A 17,953-nucleotide genomic window follows, 5' to 3' on the forward strand; every position below is an offset into this window, starting at 1 on the left:
TAAACCCACAATCTAGGCATTAGTTAACATTCATTACCGCTGTCTCTAGGTTTCTTACCGATCTCTTTAACTCCTAGCATTATGATTTAACTAGTTCGTCATTTTGGCATGTCGACTGTTAAAACGAACCAGTACTCCATCCAGGCTGTGAGTTAATAAGAAGCACTATGTAGACACGATACGTGTTTCAAGTTTCACTACGAACCTGATGTGAATTGAACCGCTTACTTATCAGCCTGCCGTGCACTTAATAATTAATCTTTCCACTTTGAACAGAACTATATAAATTATACTTTATTAACAGCTGAAAGTGACACTACTAGGGTACAGGTAGCAAGTGGTCTCCTTGATGCTGAACCTTCAACTGGTAACGTTTCGCTTAGTGTTCTTCTGTTTTGTTGGGTTAGTCACAGTCATCTCCACTCTCGGATGCTGTATTCTTGAGATCATCGATCGGTAGAAGAGAGAACATCAATCTCGAGTAATCGTTCCAGGGTTGGATCTGCGTATCTAGTGTTCCTTCTTTTCCCTTCTGTCGAACAGATTCGATCATGCTGTCAGGTTAGGTTGGCTTGGATGTGCTTTATGGAATATCTTGAGCCTGAACCGGAAAAGTAGCTCATGATCAATTGATTCTTGGCCACAATTGATCTCGTTGCTCGTGTTCTGTTGTGTATATAGTTTAGTGTTCTGTTGTACAATTATCGATCTATTTATTTAATTTAACCTATCTTATACTACTGTACCATTCTATCCAATTTTGGGGGATAATACCCATTCCAAGGCTGCGTAACAAAATCCTGTCACATGCTGCTTTTGGAGCAGGTGACAACTTCGCAGCAAAATTTTCATGCACGCAAGAAGGTTAGTTGTCGTGGAGTGCTTGGGCATAAATCCGTGTTGATCGTCGGAAAAATTATTCTTACAGGACAATGAAATCGGATCCAAGACCACCTATTCGAATAGTTTGGCTCATAATGTCGAGATTCCCCGGTAGTTGTTGATATCTCTCCTGTTACATTTTTTATACACCGGAAACATGTAAGCCTCCTTCCACAGTGAGGGGAAAGTAGCTCTGTCAAGCGAAGCTTGGAAAATAAGCCTACCAGGAGTCAGCAAAACAGGCATGGAACGTTTAATAAAAGTAGCAGGTATTCCATCCGGACCCGTAGAGAAAGAATTTTTGAGCTAAGCTGCTGCTTTTGAGATGACTGCATCCTCAACCACAATGTTGTTTATAGAGAAGCCCAGTGGCGCAATATTCCTGACTGCACTATCCAAATGTTCAGGGGATATCGACGCTGTATTATAGATTGACGAGAATTTTTCGGCAAAGAGATCACAGATTCCAAACATGTTTCCAGAAAGATTTTCGTCTGGACTTGAGATTACACTGAATTAAAGCTAGATAGTTTAGGTGACAACGTTTGCTGACTTTTTTGTAAACAGAATTTAAAGGGTGATGCGGTCAAAATTTGGTCAATATCAAATTGACGTAATTCTTTCAATTTTGCATTGAAAAAAACCTGAATACCCTTCATTTTGAAGGTGTGTGTGTGTGTGTGTGTGTGTGTGTGTGTGTGTGTGTGTGTGTGTGTGTGTGTGTGTGTGTGTGTGTGTGTAGAATGTTGCTCCTATTTTGATTTTAGAATTCACTCTTCAGTTGTCAAAATGCCGTACAAGGAAGAAGAGCAGCGTATCAAAATTTTGCTCACGCATCGGAAAATCCGAGCTACTCGCACGCAAAGCTGGCAAAATCGCTAAAAGTTGCCAAATCAACCGTTACAAATGAAATTGAAGTGTTCTGGGAACGTTTATCGACAGCCAGGAAGTCTGGATCGGGGAAAAATCGAAAACCGGAAGCCGCTGACACGACAAAGAGAGTCGCCGGTAGTTTCAAGCGAAACCCTAACCTCTCTCCCCGAGATGCCGCAAATAAGCTGGTTGTATCGTCTACAACCGTGCATCGAGCCAAAAAGCCGGACTACCGACTTACCAGAAGGTAGTGACTACAAATCGCGATGATGAACAAAATACGACGGCCAAAGCGCGATCCCGGAGGCTGTACACGACGATGCTGACGAAGTTTGACTGCGTGGTAATGGACGACGAAACCTACGTCAAAGCCGACTACAAGCAGCTTCCGGGACAGGAGTTTTATACGGCAAAAGGAAGGGGAAAGGTAGCAGATATTATCAAGCACATGAAACTATCAAAGTTCGCGAAGAAATATCTGGTTTGGCAAGCCATCTGTATCTGTGGCTTGATAAGCAGCATTTTCATAGCTTTAGGGACTGTCAACCAAGAAATTTACGTGAAAGGATGTTTGAATAAACGTCTGCTGCATTTCCTGAAGAAACACGGTTATTCCGCACTGTTTTGGCCGGATTTGGCATCTTGCCATTACGGTAAAAAGGCCATGGAGTGGTACGCCGCCAACAACGTGCAGGTGGTTCCCAAGGACAAAAACCCTCCCAACACGCCAAATTTCCGCCCAATAGAGAAATATTGGGCTATTGTCAAGCGGAACCTAAAGAAGACCAAAAAAACTGCTAAAGACGAGCAGCAATTCAAGGCAAACTGTCTTTCTGCGGCGAAGAAGGTGGACAAGGTGGCTGTACAAAATCTGATGGCGGGGGTAAAAGTAAGGCCCGGCAATTCGGATTTGAAAAAGCGGAAGCCTAACTGAATATTTTTCCTGAACTTTATACTAATTAAACTTGAAAAAAAAATTTAACTTGATTTTTTAAATAAACGATTTCACCGATTTACACGCGTGAAAAAGCGGAAGCCTAACTGAATGTTTTTCCTGAACTTTATACTAATTAAACTTGAAAAAAAAAAAATTAACTTGATTTTTTAAATAAACGATTTCACCGATTTACACGCGTTTTCCCTTGACCAAGTTTTGACCGTATCACCGTTTAGTCTACGATAAATATCCTTAGTGTAGGAGGATCTTGATTTGTTATAATTTCTAACGGCACATCTCTTTGCCGTCTTCAGTCGTCGTAGTTCAGTCGTGAACCAAGTGTAGAGTATAAGGCGAACGAATAAAATAATTACAGTTAGAAATAAATGATAAATTGTTTCAGTGTTGTAACGCTTTTCTTTCTATATTGAATGTCGCAGTAACGACTGCCAATCGGGTATGAGAGAGAGGGAATCTAAAATACACGAATTTTCATTTGCCTAACCGTTCACACACATTGTAAAGCTAGACAAAGCCGAATCGTTTCGATCGAGTGGAAGCAGCAACTCGTAACAAACTCAACCGTCGTTTGCATTGCGAGAAAACGTAGAGCAACAGTGGCTCTCGCTCTAGTTCAACGACGCGAAATCTGCTTGACACATCTTCAGTTTTAGAAGTAACGTTATTCTGACCAGTTGGAGTTGGAAATAGTGTTTGGTGTTTTGCGGCTTTTCGACAAATCGAAGGATGGACGCTGGAAAAAATGTTGGATGCGACATCAAGTAGTCCGTATATTCTTTTCAGTAGTGTGTTTTAGTACGTGACGATCGATAACGTTATTCAAGATGAGCGAGAAGGTTTCGGCCGCAGCGTTGGGATCAGATAAGTCGAGCTCAGATTCCCAGTCGATGGAAGCCAGGATACGAGAAATCTCGTCGAAGTTGGTGTTCTTGAAGTCAAGATAGAAGGGTGCTAATTTTGCGACAGGAGGAAGTCTAGCGATATCTAGTGAGACCAATAGAGCAGGATGATGGTGTACCGCTTTAACGTACGGAGCAGGAGCCAAAACAGCGGACGGAACACGAATCCCATCGTTGGCAAAGCAGAGATCCAACATACCGTTTTCGTTTGTCACGCTGTTAATCTGCCTCAAAGTGGCTGTACTCAGAGAGTCTATTATAGTATGATGTTCGATACGGTCGAAAAAGTTGAGCGTACTGGATCCGGGAAGAGAAAGTTACTATGGTTGGTGCACCACTTCAAACCGGGCAAATTGAAGTCACCAAACACTAGAATGTTATCGTCGGGTGCACAGAGAGAGCTTACTTTAGATGAGCAGCGCGAAAAATGCTCAGCTAGGGTAGCATCTCTTGTGCGGTCAGGAGGCAGATACAGAACGCAGGCATAAAGTTTACGTTCACCAAGATCAATGCGGATCAACACAAATTCCAGATCACTCCAGGAACTATCTCCAATGAGCAACGCTGAGAAATCTGACTTGACGGCAATCAACACTCCGCCACCGATGGTCTTTTTGCTATTACGCCAACTGCGATTGCAACGAAACACTAAATAGTCAGGTCCAAATATCTGGCTCGAAAAGTATGCTGGTTCAGCCATGTTTCTGTGAAGGCGACAATGTCGTAACAGCAACAACAGCTTGCGAGCAGATAGTCTGCTAAACACGAGTTCATACCTCCGACGTTCTGGTAGTACAATGTTATTGAGTCAAAAGTTTCCGAGGCAAAGCTAGACCCCTGAACACTGGAAAAGAGAGTACTATCAGGCGGAGGAAAATGGTCGGGAGTGCCATACTTGCCTGAGTCCACAGGCTGGAGAACCCCTGCGCCACAGACGAACTTAGGGCCGGGACTACTGAAGACGCTGGCGGGAAACAGCGCGACTGAGTCGATGGGCTCAGGGGTCTCCGTTAGACCTGATACGTTGCGTCCCGGTGCTGAAGGCCTTGTATAAGTTGCTACTTTTTCGAGGTTCGGAAAAGAGCGTGTCGAAGAACTGGTGAGCGTAACACGTTGATCGGCTCGCAGTGCACTGGAAAGGGAGAGTCCATCACGAGGAGGAATGCCAACATAAAATGGATACTTGCCTGTAGTTGCAGGCTGGAGACCCCGTCACCAAAATCGAACACAGGACCGGGACGACTGATGACGCAGGCGGGAATCAGCGCGACTGAGTAGATGGGCTCAGGGGTCTCCGAAGTGCCTTGGTCGTTGCGTCCCGGTGAAGGAGCCCATGAAGAAGCTGTAGTGAGATCGTACTCGAAGGCAGGTAGCAGGTGATTCAGGTCTTTGTATCGATTGAATATGGGATATGTTTTATTTGGCTTCTTTCAGACATAAGCAATACGGTTGCGCTTGGAGGACAAAGCCATTAGAAAGCCCGGTTCTGGACCCTTTTGAGGTCCAAATCCAGACTGCCGCACATCTCACATGATTGCTGACTAGACTCTGCAAAGGTCAGTTGTGCTAGCAATTGCTCAACACCGTTGGTTGAGTTTGGCTCTCATATAGTCTGTATGGTGGGAGCGCATTGACAACTTATATCAAGATGCCACACTTGACATAGGGTAAACACGAAATTATTGCGACACCGAAAATGTCATGCAAATTTTCTTATAATGTTTAAAAGCAAACCAACATTTTAAGGTAATATTATATATATATTTACTTCAAAAATCACAAAAAAAAAAGTTCATCGAGGAAACCTTGAGTGTAAAATTGCACGCATTTTTGCTTGATGCCCTCCATCAAAGTCTACATTGTCATCCGGAAGCAGTTTCTCAGTTTTTCGTTCCATTTTCTTATCATGTCCTTCTCGTCTTGCTCTTCCGAAGTTCCCGCTTCATTATTGCTTAGCACTGCTCCACCGGGCGCAGCTCCGGACAGTTTGGCGGGTTCATGTCCTTTGGAAAGAAATGGACCGAATTGGCCTCATACCACTCCAGGACACTTTACAAGAAGTGACATGATGCCAAATCTGGCCAAAATAGCGGAGCTTCGTCGTGCTGCTGCAAGAACGGCAAAAGGCGCTTCTCGAGGCACTCAGATTTGTAGATCTCATCATTTACTGTGGCTCACTCCTCAGTCGGCCAGAGCAAATGGCCTGCCAACCTAAATATTTGAAGGTGAATTTGTCGTCCACATCGAACTTGCCGGTGAAAAACTCCAACACCGAAATTTGCTTAAAATCGGCTTCAACCGCTCCTGGAACCGCTCCAACACTCTGGAGACGGTGGTTAAATGGTGCGACCGGTTAGGAAATTCCAGGTGTTTGGAAAGAATTTGTTCGTTCGACTCGCGTTGGTTCACCTCCATTTTCGTTGAATAGAAAAACACGACTTCGAGTTTGACAGCATGTAACCAATACACATCAATGAGAAAGTGTGCAAAATTTGGTTGATTTTTACCCAATGATGAAAAAAATTATGCCCTGTTGAATGGGTCGCAATAATTTCGTGTTCGCTTTTTAATGCCGGTCCGGCATAGAATCTTATACCGATAGTTCCACCTTCAAGAAAGTTCATTATTGGATTAGAGTCTGATTTATGTCTGTTCGCGTTTCCGAGATATTTGGATTTTAATTATTGTTGTTTAAAAACATCACTAAGTTTGACTTAATAAATAAATGAACAAAAAACATCACTAAGTACTAAAGCGTTGCTATCCGTAGATATTAATTATCCTCTGGTTCTTAGCTTTCTTAATAGTTATGCAAGAAAACCATAATGCTGTATCAATCCTACGTAAAAACGTGATCCTATGTATTAAACATCATAATGCGTATATTGGGTATGATGAATGACCGCTTTTGATTCTACTGCGGATCACGTTCTACGGCTGTCATTTCCCACGTCAGCACATTGATTATGTGAAATCACATTGTCTGTTGTCAACTTTTGGCTTCATGAGACCAATGTTAACCGCTTGTCTGGGTTTACATTTCGAAAGGGTTTAAACAACAAACCAATGAAAAAAGCTAAAACCTATAACCTTTTCCACGAACCAACTGAAACTTCAATAAACTCCTCACTTGTTACTGTTACGCCCTTTTTGCCCAAAGGTTCAGATTCGGGGCGATGTCAACAGCAATTTGATTGAATGTTTAATGCATTCTCGTGTAAACAGTTCAAACATAATTATCCCGGGGGATATCAATCATGCCGCTGTTGCTGCGATCAATGAGCCAGAAAAGCTGAACGCCTACAGGGCAATCAAATCGGCGTTAGCAAATATTTGATGCCCAAAGGTCGGATTAGGGAGTTTAGCCCGATGTCGCATTGCTGTACTCGATTCCCGGAAACCGCAATAACATGAATTTAAGCGAGCTATTACCAATAATGGTTGAAAACTTTCAATTTTGTTCATTCTCCAGTATTGAAGGAGGCTACTTTCCAGCACTGAATTTAGTGTAGAATAGTTTATTCACGACCTACTTAATCATTAATTTTCATTCGTTCCCATGGTCGTCCACATTTTGTTATTTGTTGACAAGCGCTTCGAAATTTGCAAAGGAATTTGCGTAAAAAAATTGTGTGCAAAATTCGTTTTTTTCAGCACTTGTCGTAAATATACAACTCGGCATGCCTCGTTGGATGAATTTACGTTTTGTGTTGAGAAAATCCAGATTTTGCAACTTGTTACACAAATAACAATATTCTACATCTAATTATGAACCTATACAAATCGACAAGCTGCACTGAATTGCATAAAATTAATTTCTGGCTCTGCCTGTTTGTTTCCCATTTGGCGTTAAACTTGAACGGTAGGGGCTTTTGAAGCCACAGATGGTTGCTATAATAGTTTGAGACCCCTTCTTTCCACTGCAGGGGTAAAAAAGGGTATTCCCAACAAATGAAACATGACTGCATAACTCTAGGAGCAATCGAAAAAATGGAACCAAAGTTGGCATGCTTGAGTAGACTGAGTCGATTTGGGGTCATTTTTGAATATATCGCAAACCCTGGGTTCTAAAAAGCTTCGTTTTGGTTCAAAACTTATTCATAATTTTTTAAAGAATTTTTAGGTACCGTCCACATGAGTAAATTTGAACATTTATGTTTGTATGGGATAATTGAAAATTTTGTACTGAAAAATCAACATCATTTTTGGTTCTTCTGTGCAATCGAGCCTGCTTATGATTTTTGTGCCAATTTATAAATTCTCTAAAGGAAATTTTCCGTTACCGTTACCTTAAAATTCTGCAAAAAATTATGGATGAGTTTTGAACTGAAGCAAAGCTTTTTGGACCCCAGGGTTTGAGAAATTCCAAAATGCCCCCAAATCGACTCAGTCTAATGCTTGAATAGTACGGGTACGTGCAAAGTTTCTATAATGATGTCAAACCCCTCCCTCCTTCCAGAGGAGAGAAGAGAAGTGGACTCACAATTTTTAGCATAAAGTCTGTTCTGAAAATTATAACTACACATTCTCTTAAATATTAGATTAGACACAATCTATTTTTAATTAAAAAAAAACTTTTTAGACTCAAACATACTGTGTTTTCTTCCAATTTATAATTCATTTAGCGTTAGTTTTTGCAGTGTAGACGAATTCTTCTACACATCGCCCAAGCAACCAAAGTCCCATAAAACAGGTACGAAAAGGCTTTCTCAGCCTCATCATTGATCTGAAATACGTTCTTTGCAGCTCACAGGTAAAGTTTTTATTGATACTTTCAAGTTCCAAAACAAGTCTAAATGACCTGTTATTCAGCTTCCAGAGGCCTTTTGATTCAGCTTCTAAAAAAAGTTGTAAGATGAACAAAAATTTCACCATAGGAATCAGTTCATATAACCTTTTCTTGATTATTTACTATGTGCAGAACATGGTGCCGCTATGATGCTTGGCGTCGAATTCCATACTCGACCTATTGCGGTTTGTCGAGATTTGTTTAATTTACTGGTCGATTGCTTCTTTCATTCACTTCCTTCATACAGATTTCGCATCACTCAAGTAACAAAATGACTTATTGAAAAAAAAACTTGCCCGGCTTCGGGATCGAACTCCGACCTTCATGGCAGAGCCGTAGGAAGAACCGCCTCATGGGGGGCAGGTTTTGGTCACCAATTTTTTACTGTGATATTTTTACTCAAACAATTCATGAATAATATAAATTTAAAATAATTTTCTTTACATATTATATTATTCGTTCTTGAGTTCTTTGACATTAAATAATCAGTTTTACATTACAACCTTTCGTCACTTCTATCTTTCTAGTCAGTCAATCAAACCATATGAGAGATATTCGATAGATTCTCAAAGTTTATTTTAATTTTTTTTTTTGAATTAAACTGAAAATCAGTCACAGTAGGGATATAATGATATAATCTAATCCACACCTTGGTGCGAACTCCCGACGAAGACGACTGCGCCTCTCCGAGGAAGGAGCCGGCTGAGGAGGAACATCGAGTGGTAGCCCTCCGGAAAAGGCTAAACGATGATTCCGAGGCGTTGGACGAGATTATTATGGTCGTCAATAATGCCGTACTTAATCGAATAATCGGGGTACAATATGCGAAAGAGGCCATGGACATTTTAGTCAAATCTTACCAGCGCATCGAAATATATTCGTGGATAGCGATGCGCGACAGGCTTCACGACCTTGAACACAAGAGGAACCTCAGATCGTTTACTCAGCTTTTCGAGGAGTACGATCTGATAGTTCGGGAACTCGAGCGAATGGGGGCAAACATCCTGGCTGACGAGAAGATGCACTCGTTGATCTCTGCGGTCCCATCGGAATACAACCATGTGAAGGGAGCTCTAACGGTTTTGCCAATTGCCGATCTATGTGCAAAACCAATCCAAGAGCTAAAGCGCATGTTTCTTGATGCGGAGATGGCCTTCCAAAACCGTGATTTACCGGGTAGACCACACAACTTCGGGACCACACAACTCCGCGATGCAGGCTCGAAAAGCAGACAAAGTGGTGTGCTTCAGATGTGGCGAAACGGGGCATTACAAAAACCGCTGCCCACACCTGCGTAAAGTTCGGATGGGAAAATCAATGATGGCCGTGCAAGGTCGTCGCTCGTCTGCTGAGGCCCCAGAAGAAATGAGCGTAAGGTACGGTTCGTTGTGGATTCCGGTGCCTCCCAACACATGGTCCGGTACGAGGCACTTCTGGAGGACGTTCGAACTTCGAAATTCTTCGAGCAAAGCGTAGTGGAAAAGTAGTTTCAAAGAACGCCATTGGCAAAATAATAAAACCAATTATTCTTTACAACGTTCTTTTAATTCCTGAGCTTGAGGAAAATTTGCTTTCTGTTAGCTAAAGTGCTGAAAAAGGGAAAAGGGTCACTTATCTTAAAAATCAGGTTCTGTTTGAGTCTTCTGGGGACTTTAGCTTGTACATTCCGACGTGTGTATATGGAGGTTCCTACGTTCGACGGGTTTCGATATTTCGTCACCTTCATTGACGATTACACCCACTGCATGGTCGTGTACCTGCTCAAACACAAGAGCGAGGTCTTCGAGCAATTTAAGCATTACGAGGCAATGGCTACAGCACACTTCGGTCAGAAGCTGTGCAAGCTGCGATGCGACAACGCGCCTGAATACATCAGCAACGAATTTCAAAGATTCTGTTCTGAGAAAAAAGTCAGATGGTATTCACGGTTCCATATACTCCGCAGCAGAACGGCGTCAGCGAACGAGCCAACCGAACCCTGATGGAGAAGGCAAGGGCAATGATCCATGGCAGCAAGCAACCGGGGACCATGTAGGGCGAATCCGTTTTGTGCGCTGCGTACTTGACGAACTGCTCACCAACTCCCAGCTTGATGGAACCTCAACAGAAACACGCAAGATTCCGTCAACCTGAACCGGCGCTGAGGCGAAGTCAGCGAACTCGAGGAGCTACTCAGCGGTACGTTGATAACGTAGCCGCAGTCATTCATGAGGAGCTACCTCAAAACATTTGTGAACTGAAACGCCGGGACGACTGGGACTCCTGGAAGACGGCCATCGACGAAGGGCAGCCCTAAAGGAAAATAAAACTTGGGAAGCGGTTAGCTTGGCCCCAGGTCACAGAAACCTAATTTGTCCGAATGGGCATTTACCGTTAAAGATCGATTGGTTGCGAAAGGGTGTTCCCAAAGACCAGGACTAGACTACTGGGAAACTTATGCTCCGGTGGCCAAAATGGAGAGCGTTCGTACCGTCTTGGCCTTGGCAAACGAACAGTGATCAGATGGACGTCGAAGGTGCATTTCGCAACGGGAATTTAAACGAGGTTATCTTAATTCAGTTGCCAAATGACGAAATCGGCAAATCGAAGGTCGTTCGGCTGCAGAAAAGCCTGTACGGCTTGAAACAAGCGGGTCGTGCTTGGAATCAGCTATTCGACGACGAGATACGAAAACTTAGTTTCGTTCCGTTGAAGACTGACAGCTGCGTTTACCGATCCTGCAAGCGAGGACTCATCCTCATTCTTTACGTGGACGACATCCTGATTTCCGGAAAAGATGTATCCGAGGTTATCCAGATAAAACCGAGCTTTGAAGGCTTTTCCAAATAAAGGATCTGTTGGAGGTCAAGACTTTCTTAGGAATGACCATCAAGCGAGACATCTAGAGAAGTACAATCGAGATTTCGCAATCAGGGTACGTCGAGAAGGTTCTGCAGCAATTTGGTTTGGCCGATTGCAAACCAGTAGGCACACCGCTTGACACCAACGTTCGCTGAACGAAGTTGAACGATGGTGAGGAAATCACCGAACATCCGTTCGAGGAGTTGATCGGTTGTTTGCAGTATCTGAAGACATCATCGAAACCAGATATATGTGCTGCGCACTCTAGCAAACACCAGGCCAGTTCGGCGGATAGGCACTGGCAAGGCCTGAAGCGTATTCTGCGATACCTTCGAGGTACGACCGATACGGCGTTGGTATTCCGCAGAAACGCGAACTCGGATCCACTAATTGGATATGCGGACGCAGATTTCGCTAACGATTCCGATGATCGAAGATCTGTATCGGGACATGCATACATGATCTTCGGGAATCTAATTTTGTGGCCAACGAAACGTCAGCAGACGGTCAGTCTCTGATCGACCGAAGCTGAGATTGGAGCGCTGTGCCATGCGTTAAAGGAAAGTTTGTGGTTAGCAAACTTCTTAGGTGAATTGGGTGTGGTCAGCATTCCTTTTACCTTGATGGAGGACAACATTCCATGTATCCAGTCCATGGAGGAGGCGCGCACCCATCAGCGGATGAAACACTTGGATGTCAAGTACGCGTTCATCAGAGAGACCATAAGAAGCGGTCAGCTTTCTTTGCGACATATCTCGACAGGATCAGCGAGCTGATGCGTTCACGAAGGCGTTACCGAGGGCAAGGCATGCGAAGCTGTTCAGCATTCTCAATTTGCGAATTGAGGGGAGTGACGTGTCCTCCGCCGAGCATTTCTCTACCGTGTTCCTAAATTTTCGTCGGAGCTAGAAGAAGGGACACGTTAATCCCGCAAGTGTACTCGTTTCACTGCCTCCGTCAATCCAACACGCCAGCCACCGAGATCTTCAATCGGTCGACACTCAGCCAAACACACACTCTCTCGCGCTCTTCTCTCGAGTTTTCATTTTACTTCCCATATTCACCCATATTGACATCGACTTATACACTACAGGGAGGTGTTGATACTTACGGTTTTTTGGATCCTCTAAGTATTCATCCTGGCCATTCAAACGAATCTGTTGGAACGCTCCTCCGTTCCTCCATGGGGAAAAACCAAAACCACATTGGTTTGTTTGGTTTCTCTTTCCCCTTTGATCAGTCAATTCACATGCTGAGAACAATAGCGTTTTGATAACCAATGATCATCGATGATGATGACAACAATACAAATGTTGTCATCATACACGATCAACTAAGCCAACACAGCATGTGGTTCAGAGTAACCCAGCAGTGTTGGCAGTTTATTCTGAGAGGATATCTCAGAATCCGATAGGAAATAAAAACTGATTTTGAGTTTGGGAATCAGTTAGTTTTAAGCGACAAGATGATAATCGCTATAAGGACTTGACGAAGGAAATAAATAATGTTTAACTCAATTCCAACACAAACCTGCGTTATTTACTCATACTTCAACAAGTATAAACACCATTAACCGATGAGTACGATGAGTTTTTTCTACCAAAGAATCTAGCATAAATTCAACTCGGTGAAGTCAACTGAACAATAGAGCTTCAACTTGACTTGTTTCATATGAACTATTAAAAAGATGTTGGAGAGATAATCAAAGGACTCGAGTTCGATTCCTGGTCGAGGCGTTTGTTTTCATTTGTTTCCATTCATGATCCATACATTTTGCACTAACCAGTGAGTCGCAGATCCATCAAACAAAGCAAAAACATAATAATGTATGTCTGTTTGTAGAAAACAAACAATTCACACACGCTTATACATTATGTTTCTGGTGCTTTGTTTGGCGGTTGATGCTACTAGTTGTATAATGCAAAGATCAAAATAATCGATCATGAATGGTAAATGAAAAAAAATGTCCTCGACCGGGAATCAAACTCAAGTCTTATGATTACCTCTACGACACCTTACCAATAGGCTAAATCGTCAGATGTAAACTAGTCAAGCTGTAGCTCTTTAGTTCAGTTGACTTCATCGAGTTGAATTCAGCGCTAGATTCTACAGCAGAAAAGCTCATCGTGCCCCGATCAATGGTGCTCTTTTCGCCCCGAGTCAACAATTTAAAGTAAAAAATTTTTTTAAAATTTATTATAGTGATTAAATCTTTTAATGATGATCAAGATGATTTAACGATCATAATAGCCTATTTTCCGGTGCTCAAAAATTATTATATTTGGTTGGTTTTTTTTAAAAATATTTCTATAAAGAGGATAAGGAGATTTTTTTTGCTGAAGACCCGAAACTCTAGGAAAAACGAAACTAATCCTCATGAAAATTCATTCAAAAAAAATGTACTTCTGTAAAAAAAAATGGAGTGCTTACTATGCCCCGCGTGCTCGTTACGCTCTTATTTCCCCTTTAGCTCAAAATAATCCAAGCAAACAAATTTCTCAAAAACAGTCATTAACACCTGGGCCAGCTTTGTAATGCTCTGCCTAGATTTTCCTAAATCTTTACTATTAACGTTCGAACTCTCCAGTAAAGCTTTTGGATTAACCGACTCAAAACAACCTCAAATCCTCATAAACGTCCAATTTGCCTTTTAAAAGTGGCTTGGTTGCCGGAAAATGCGAAAATAATTCGCACACATCAAACGCAAAACTCTACACCCATGCCGGTGATGAGAACACAAGAATTTTGCCAAAGGAACCCAACCAACATTTCGCTCGAAACCACACAGGCCCCCATTTTCTGAATCAGGCTACCACAAACCATTCAATGAACTTGTGGCTGGGAAATTCATTGAAAACCAAAATGTGGTTTTTTCGGTTTTTTTTTTGCTGCCGCTTACTCCCACGAGGGATTCGAAGGCATGCTCATGACAAGCTCGTCAAGTACCTACTGCCTTCCGAAGCTAAATATACAGGTAAATTAAGCGGTTTTTCGAATGCTGTGCAGGAGTCGTTTTTAGTATTTTTTTTTCGTTCTTATTTGTTGCGGTAGAATTAATGGCGGTGGCCCTTTGATTAGTGCCTGCACAAAGAGAGCGAAACCTGTTAATTAGCATCAACACAGGCATAGAATTAACATACTGATATATGCATGGAAATATTTGCGCTAGTTGCATATCAATGATTAGGAAAGATAACCTGAATGAACAGAAAATTTGCTTCGGATTGTTATCCGAAAGAGAGAAAGCTGACTGTTTAATTAGCTTCACCGTAGGTACTGAATGAGCTTTGAGGTAAATGAAAACGTAATTGAGTTTTTTTCCTCGTTATAAATATGATTCCCCTTGGATATGTACTCAATATCGAATGTTGCGAATGACGAGAGTTTTCTTCTCTTACTGCTTCCAGGTATTTAGCAGTTACGCAACCACTCAACTATTCTCGACGGAGAAGATCGAAAAGGCTGGCCTTGCTGATGATCTTGGTCGTTTGGATACTGGCGCTGGCCATCACCTGTCCTCCCATTTTGGGTTGGTAAGTTTGCTGATTGCATCCGTTCTTATTTGGATCAGGGGTTTCTTTTGCCATGTGATTATCCTTTTTATTTTGGCCCGTAAGCAAATTTTCGATCCGTTTGAAAATGGGAAATATTTTGCTGATTTGCCTTCTTCTTTCCCGAAATTTTCCTTTCAGGTACGAACCGGGTCGCCGGGAGCTGGACCAGTGCCGGTACAACCAGAACGAGGGCTACGTCGTGTTTTCGGCCATGGGTTCCTTTTTCATCCCGATGGCAGTCATGATCTATGTGTACGTCCGGATTTCCTGTGTCGTGGCCTCCAGGCATGACAAGATGACGGAAATAGAAGTGCACAAGGTAAGGGTTGAGAGAGAGAGGGAGAGAGATGCAAATGCACCAGCACAGTGTATGCAAATTTTGGTGGCTTTATCGGTGGTCCCATGTGTATGTAAACTAGTGTGTCCCAAAATTGCACAATTTCTGGGAATCTGGGAGCTCACCCTCCAAATGGTAGATAAGGATGTGGAGAACAAACTTTTGTATGGGATAGACTATAAAAGATCATATTTAGTGGTTCCACAAACGCGATCTTTGAAAAAAGTCCACTTCCAAAAGATTTGATCAATTTTGGGTCCTGAATTTTTTTTTTAAATTTATATAGGGGAGAGTGGGGAATCATGGGCCATGGGGAAACGTGGGCCACTTTTAATATCTCAGATGTGTGTTGAGATAAAAATCTCTAGCCAACTGACATCGTCGCCGCTTTGCGTAGGCATATATTTCTATATGCTGTTGACTTAAATACACATTATATGCTTCTTTTATTCATCATGCTAAAAAAAGTTAGAAAAATTTAGTTGCATAATTAAAAAAAACACCCGCTAATGGCATCGATAGGGAACCTAAACTTCAAAACAAAAATATGCTCATACGCTTATGATCTTAGTTTTGACATGATCTTTCACGTGGAAATGGAATTTTTGATGAAACATGAATAAGTCACACAAACGCAACCAATTTGCAAATCATAGCTTGTGGGGAATCGGGGGCACACATCTTGAACCACCTATATTTTTATGTTTTTATACACATTCAGAAGGGGATTTTTTTTATTATCTGACAATTTGTGCCGGGGGTCTTTAGATTTTCCCCAAAATTGAAATTTTGGTTGTAAATGTATTTTTTCAGATTTCTAACATTTTTATTTTTTGAGTTAGCTTCGGTTAGATTTTTTTGTCAATATAAAATAACCATTTTTCAAAGCTACATAACTCTGTTTTTTTTTCAAAGGAAATTATAAAATAGCACATCAAAATGCATTGAAATTTTATCAGCTTTCCAAATAAAATAGTTGAAAAAAAATAAATAAAGACCTTCAACATGAAAAGTTGTAAATAAACTCTAAATGGCGTCTAAAAGTACCGTCTGCACCACCGAATATTTGGCTAAAAATACCATTGAATAGCTCAATTTATGATGCAACTTTCATCTGAAGACACCAAAGTGGGCCATCAACTCCTTGAAGAGTTATGATAGAAATAATGACGATAAATCTCTTTTTTTTGCGACGAAAACAAACAATGGTCGAACAACTGCACTCACATATGGAGGTAGCGCGCACTTCTAACAACATGGAAACAAAAGAACTTATCAAAGCAGGTAAAAAACAATACTTTTTCGTTCTTTGTAGAGTGTTTGCAGCATAACTGACTTAAAATTTTAACCAAAATTCTTAGTATCGTATTGTTAATGTGGTATAACAAATAATGGAAATGTTGCTTCTACAAACTGGTCATATGCTATATAACTTATTAACTTTTCGATCAAAGATCATTGTGAAGCATAATCAATGCCAATAGTAGAAGGTTCAGTCCCTGTGTTTGGGATCACAAAAATGTGATTAAAAAATGAAATATAGACGTGCTTTACATAGTTTTTATACCGGGAGCTAAGCACTAGACACCAAAATCCTTTCCCATTGATCAAAAACAAAGAGTGTGGCACAATTGTAGAAATAATCGAAGAGCTTCCCTCATTCCCATTATAGGTAATATGACATTGAAAATATGATACTTTTACCGTACTCGTTTTCTCCATTTACCCAGTTTTGAGGTTTACCATAGTAGAACGAACATAATTCGTCGTCAGTGTTTTGCTACCTCGATCGCTCACAAACGAATCTTCAGTGTTCCACCGTCCATTTTAAATCAAATCTGGGGAATTACGGATGCAAAACTGAGCGCATAAACTTCTAAAAATGACAGCAAAATTTGCAAAACTTGTTGTGACCTGGTGCAAAACTGGGTATATACGAATTCGTTATTAGATTTCTGGATATAACATGAAGTCAGTTTAGCTGCAACACTCTACCGCCCCTTCTTTCATAACAGTCCCGTATGCAAAAACAAGCAAGCGAGAAAATCAGATTTTTCTGTTTTGGAATACATTCTTCAATTGTGATCACCACTTTCGGCATAAACGAAAATCGTATCTAGGTAGTCATAATAAATCGTAAGACCTGAAATTTTCGAAATTGGGTTATTGGTAAGGTCGAGAGCACCATTTTTATTCATTATGGGACTGTTAATCGACAATATTTGAAACCTTTTTCAAATCTACTCGCATAACAGTCCCATACAGAATATTTTTTTCTCACCAAGCTACTTTCTAAGACTAAAATTTGATCATTTTTGAACTTCTAAATGCAATTTTCAGAAAAAAAAAAAACATACAAAATATCGTAAATTCCACATTGTAAGTTGAATCTTTTTACGATTTTTGATTGCATTCGATAGTTTTTCGCTCAGGAAGTCATTCCTAAAAAAGTCAGACCTGCCTTCGAAAACTCGTGTGCATCATTCGACATCTCAAGTGAGTTAAATTTTTTTAAATGAATCAAAGTAATAAATCAAAGACTATTTCACAGAAAGAAGCATTGAAAAGTAACCAAATCCGTGGTATTTCACATATGGAACTGTTATTCGGGTATATTTCATATAGGACAGCCACAAATTGATATTTTTTTCGAAATTTGTAGAACAAAACCTCTTTTTTAGTGTTTTATTTTGAATCCCTATGTTGACCTAAAATGACGAAAATTCATATGGGAGTGCTATGCGAGTAGGGGCAGTCTACAAAGCATGAAAAAGTAGTGTTTTTACCTGCTTTGGTAAGTTCTTTTGTTTCCATGTTGTT

At 41.2% G+C, this 17,953-nt stretch overlaps 1 protein-coding gene across 1 annotated transcript in view; it reads left to right on the forward strand.

Moving 5' to 3' along the window:
- The window catches only part of LOC129747064 (octopamine receptor beta-2R), a 305,644-nt gene that overhangs the window by 254,024 nt on the left and 33,667 nt on the right, over positions 1-17,953 (forward strand). Inside the window, exons 4-5 of the mRNA XM_055741114.1 lie at positions 14,650-14,775; positions 14,935-15,115. Coding sequence (XP_055597089.1) covers positions 14,650-14,775; positions 14,935-15,115 — 307 coding nt within the window. The remainder of the gene's footprint in view (positions 1-14,649; positions 14,776-14,934; positions 15,116-17,953) is intronic.

This window comes from Uranotaenia lowii, chromosome 1 (assembly GCF_029784155.1).
Source record: "Uranotaenia lowii strain MFRU-FL chromosome 1, ASM2978415v1, whole genome shotgun sequence".
Taxonomy (NCBI): Eukaryota; Metazoa; Arthropoda; class Insecta; order Diptera; family Culicidae; genus Uranotaenia; species Uranotaenia lowii.